The 5,038-nt window shown below is 41.5% G+C and overlaps 1 protein-coding gene across 1 annotated transcript in view; it reads left to right on the forward strand.

Moving 5' to 3' along the window:
- LOC102834947 (butyrophilin subfamily 1 member A1-like) overlaps positions 1 to 5,038 on the forward strand; it is a 23,931-nt gene that overhangs the window by 18,479 nt on the left and 414 nt on the right. The window contains exons 5-7 of the mRNA XM_006877615.1: positions 311 to 337; positions 753 to 1,252; positions 1,374 to 1,499. Of these exons, the coding sequence (XP_006877677.1) occupies positions 311 to 337; positions 753 to 1,252; positions 1,374 to 1,499 (653 nt within the window). The remainder of the gene's footprint in view (positions 1 to 310; positions 338 to 752; positions 1,253 to 1,373; positions 1,500 to 5,038) is intronic.

Consider the following 5,038-nt stretch of genomic DNA (forward strand, 5'->3'; position numbering starts at 1 on the left):
CTATGGGTCAGAATCGACTCGACAGTACTTAACAACAACAACAACAACAACAACAACAACATTACTAGAGCCTCTCAATCCTTGTGTATTTAGCTTCATGGGGTAGCCTTCTTGGGAAGGCTGTGAGGATTTGTGGGAAAGTGAATTTTTTAGGTGTGTGAGAGAAAGAAAAAAATAAATACATCAGTCCTATGTTTTGAAAACGTTTTTCCCTAGGACTTCTGCATCACTATGTTTTGTGAGGAAAGATGTTGACACTGATATGTAAAGTCTGTAATATTCTGACATGAAATTGTTGGTTCTCTTGTAGAGTGGCGGAAGGAGCAATTCGAGACTTGTGAGTGACTTGGAAGTTCTTTCTGGAAGCTCCTCTTGTCTGGGAGTTTCTGGGCTCTGCTTCAGTTCTGGGTGGTGATACAGATGCAGGCACCACTGGTTGTGGTGGGTGGGATGTGGAGGGGGTAGTCATGTAGCTGAGGCTAGGGAGTGTGACAGATGTTGGTTGCTAACTAGATATCGCTGAGGCCCAGGAGTCCAAACTGGTCCTTAAGGGCACTGTGATGGATCCAAACCCCAAATCAGTCTTTTGGTTCCTTATCCTGAGTGGATGGCTGTGGACTGGAATCACTAGCTCTCAGTTCAGGTGCTTAGCCCTCTCATCATGGCACTAAGTAGGTCTGAGGGAAGGTGGTTTTGTGTCCTTATTATAATGCAGGGCAGGGGCTGGCATGATTTGCTAACTCTCTTTACAGGGTCTGTCACTCTGGATCCACAGTCTGCCCATTCCAACCTTGCCCTCTCTCAGGAAAACATGAGTATGAGCCGGAAGGACAACTGTGAGGACCTGACTGATGACAGCTGCAGTGTGTTGGGCACCAAGGGTATCACATCAGGGCGATGTTACTGGGAAGTGGAAGTCAGAGATGGAGACACAAATGAGTGGGCTGTGGGGGTTTGTAGGGAAGATGTGAATAGGGATGGGTGGTTCAAAGAGAGCCCAGAAAAGGGCTTTTGGGTTGTGGGAAACTTTTCAGATGGATTTTGTGCCTGTAATAACCCTGATACATTACTAACTCTTAGACAGATTCCCTGCCAAGTGGGGGTTTTCCTGGACTACGATGGTGGGGATGTCTCCTTCTACATGACTGATGGGTCTCATATTTTCTCATTCTCTCAGGTTTCTTTCTCTGGGACCCTCTTTCCATATTTCATGATTATGTCAGGAACCCCATGCCTCACTATCTGTTACATGGTAGGTGGGAGTAAGGGAACACCCGTACATCTTAACAAATTGCCTTCTTCTTTGAATGAGCAAATGAGTCCTCCAGAGGAGGGGTTGAGATCTGGCTCTGGTGTTGATTATGTTTTCCCAGGGATTGAATCTCCATTACTCCCCTCTGGCCCCAGGGTTGTGCCCTCATAAGGATCTGTCTTTGTCCGGGTCCCCTTACGATGGCTCTGTTTGGAGCTTCAGACTCCCTAAAGTGAAAGACTTTGAGGTGAGTGCTGGATGGCACTGGGTGTCATGTGGTTGACTCTGAAATTGTCGATTTATATCTTGTGTTCTTGTAGCAAGAAGAAAAAAAACTGACTTTTAATTGAGCTGGTTCAGTGTTAGTAGAATTTGACCATGGAAGTTTATTTTATTTTGGTTGTGAAAAAGTACTCTGTGAGCATTTTATACTGTTGGTATATGAAAGGAGAGGGGTTGAATCCTCTGCAATGTAGTTTGTTTTATCCAACTGGACTTTGTACTGAGTGTGGGACCCCACCTCTATTCTAAGGGGCCTAGGCAATTTGATCAGGAAGTGTTCACCTTCAGAATTTTCCTGGGACATGGTGGGTTGGACTTGGAAGATGAAAGAGTCAAATATATTTTTCATATACTTATTCTTGGATAGTGGAAACCTTTCTTTTTCCTAAATCATCTATAAAATTCTGTAACTCATGAACACACTGTGTGTGCTAATTCGGGAAATTGAGAAGAAGGAACTAGGTTCTTGTTTTGGTCCATACTAGGTAGGAAGAAGAGAACTGCTAACAAAATTAAGATAGAAATGGACAGGAGAATATTCTAGAGCAGAGAATTGCAGAGAGCCTTAACATGAGCGTTGTCTCAGTTATTGGTGTTAAAGGAAAATGGAAAACCTCAGCATCCCCAAAGGGACAGGACTGCTGAGCACTGAGACTGACCTTTCAGGAATGAAGGTGTAGTCACTCCACCAGGTAAAGAACTCTGAGGTTCTGGCTGAGGGTGGGAGAACAAGGAAAAGGAAGTAGAAGAGAGAAGTCATAGATACCAACTCTAGAACCAATTACATAAACAAGAACTATAATGGCTTTCCATATTTTTTCTTTGGTTCTCAAGTGTATGTGTTTATTTGTTCACATAAACTATTTTCTTCTTCTTCAATTTCTTATTTTATATACAAGTTGGTGGCTGCTATGTTAATTACACAGAATATGATAACAGAATACCCACTGAAACTGTAACTGAATTTAAGGAGTTAATAATTTAGCCAGTGACTGTGACTTGTTTTGGGAAATGGATAAGGACTCTTCACTTGTAACGATAGCTTTGTCTTGAGAGGTGAAAACTGAGTAGTTTTGTTGCATGAAAGTTTGACTTTCATGTAAAATATTGTGTATGGAAGCTGAATAACCAAAAGAGTAGACTCTGCTTATTATCAATTTATTTCCTCTCAGTTACACTTTATCCTGTCTTTGATGTGCTGTTTGGTATTGCACCTCAAGCCTGTTAACATTTCTTCTTTGCCAGTGGGCACAAAGCGGGACCTTGTCAGTACACAGGAGATAACATGCCAACACACAGTAATGTTTTTCTTTCTTTCTAGTTCTAGGCTTTTCTTGTTGATCCTGTGATGCAGGGCCAGTGGCATGCAAATGGTCCAGTTTTGCTCATCTTTTGGTGAATTAGACTGGCATTGCAGTATGATGCCTTCTGGGGAGTCTTAGTAGCACCCAAGTGAATGTATTTTCAGGGAGGTTTTTTGGCACCAACTTTGATCCATGGCCAAAGTTCATTATACATTGGGCTTTAGTCCATCTTTTCCCAATGAATTATAAATGTCAGTCTTTTCAGGAGACCCTCTCCCAGATTTCTTCCTTCCATCATACTCTACTGCAGCTCTAGTGGAGTTGGGTATGCCCTATATTTCTAGTTTTGTATTTTCTAGAACTTTATTTAATCTCTTTTAGTAGTTAAGAACCTCTTAGTAGTAAATATATATTTTTAATCCATTGATTGTTCAGTGATGTGCTGTTAACCCCCATATATATGTATATATATTCTAGTTTTCTTTCAATTTATTAAATTTTAGTTTCATTCCACTGTGGTAAGAAAAGATACTTTTATTGATTTGCTTCTTGTAAAATTCATTGGGATTTGCTTTGTGTCCTAGCAGATGGTCTGTCTTAGGGAATAATTTATGTGCCCTGTAAATGAATGCATATTTTGCTCTTTGTTTATATTTTTTATATTAAAAGTTTATCTTTCAATTGACTGACATGGTGTCTGTCTCCTTCCTGGACTTGGACTGATTGTTGTGGTTGTTCAGGTTCACTCCCCTAATCATGTCATGGGAAATATATTCATTGGGGTCCTTGTGGAGTTATAAGTACTCTCTATATTCTCTATGTGTTAATCTAAGTTGCTCTGGTGATGCAATGGGCCAGTGCTTCATGCTAACTGAAAGGCTGTTGGTTTGATCCCACCACAGCTCTGTGGGAGAGAAGACCTGGAAATCTTCTGCTATAAAGATTAAAGCCTAGAAAACACTATGTGGGCAGTTGTACTCTGTCCTATAGAATGGCTATGAATGGGAATTGAGAGGATGGTACAAAACAACAAAAACATGACCACTACTATGTGTTAATATAAGTTACCTTGTTGTTGTTGTTAAGTGCCGTCAAATCGGTTCTAACCCACAGCAACCCTGTATAGGGTTTCCTAGAAGCTACTGGTAAGCTTGAACCACCAACCTTGCAGTTCAAACCAACTTTGCAGTCAGTACATTGAGATACAGCACCACACCAGGACTCCATAAGTTTCCTACTTGGCACACATTATTTGTGACTCCTTACCGAAAGTTTGGAGGTTGGAACCCACCCACCAGTACTATAGAAGGAAAGTTCTGATGATCTGCTTCCATTTTTTTGTTATTGTTGTTAAGTGCCGTCAAGTCAGTTTCCACCCATAGCGACCCTGAACAGGGGTTCTGAGGCTGTGAATCTTTACAAGAGCAGAAAGCCTCATCTTTCTCCCACGGAGCAGCTGGTACTTTCGAACTGCTGACCTTGAGGTTCACAGCCCGATTCATAACCACTACGCTACCAGAGCTCCTTACAGTCAAGAAAATCCTATGTAGAAGGGTTTCTACTCTACAACACATGGGCCACTAGCGGTCAGAGTCAACATGATATCAGTTAATGTGTTAATATATTATCTGCTGTATCTATCCCATTTTTGATTAGGTTGTTACTTTGTGACACTGTATTACTTTTGGATGAGCTATGGGTATACTGAGCCCTGGCTTGGCACTGTAGGATAAGCATGGACTGCTAGTCAAAAGATCAGAAGTTCAAATCCATCAGACACTCTTGGAAACCCTATGCAGGGTTGGAACTGATTCGATGGCACATACAACAACAACAGCAACATGGGCATATTAGAAGCCCTAGTGGTACACTGGGTTAAGTGTTTGGCTGGTAACTGCAAAGTCATCTGTTCAAACACAGGAGTCACTCCTTGGTAGAATGATGAGTCTGTCTGCTTCTGTAAAGGTTTATAGTCTCAGAAACCCTAAGTTCTACTCTCCCCTACAGGTTTACTATGAGTCAGAATTGACTTGATGGTGGTGAGTTTGATTTTTTTGTTTATAGGCATATTCCTTTGACATAGAAAAGAATGGTATGCAGAAAATATGATGTTAGTCACATGAGTGGTGGTGGTGGATATGTGCCATGGAGTCAGTTCTGACTCATAGCGAACCTGTACAGGGTTTCTGAGGCTGTAAAT

The sequence above is a fragment of the Chrysochloris asiatica genome, unplaced genomic scaffold (genome assembly GCF_000296735.1).
Source record: "Chrysochloris asiatica unplaced genomic scaffold, ChrAsi1.0 scaffold00536, whole genome shotgun sequence".
Classification (NCBI taxonomy): Eukaryota; Metazoa; Chordata; class Mammalia; order Afrosoricida; family Chrysochloridae; genus Chrysochloris; species Chrysochloris asiatica.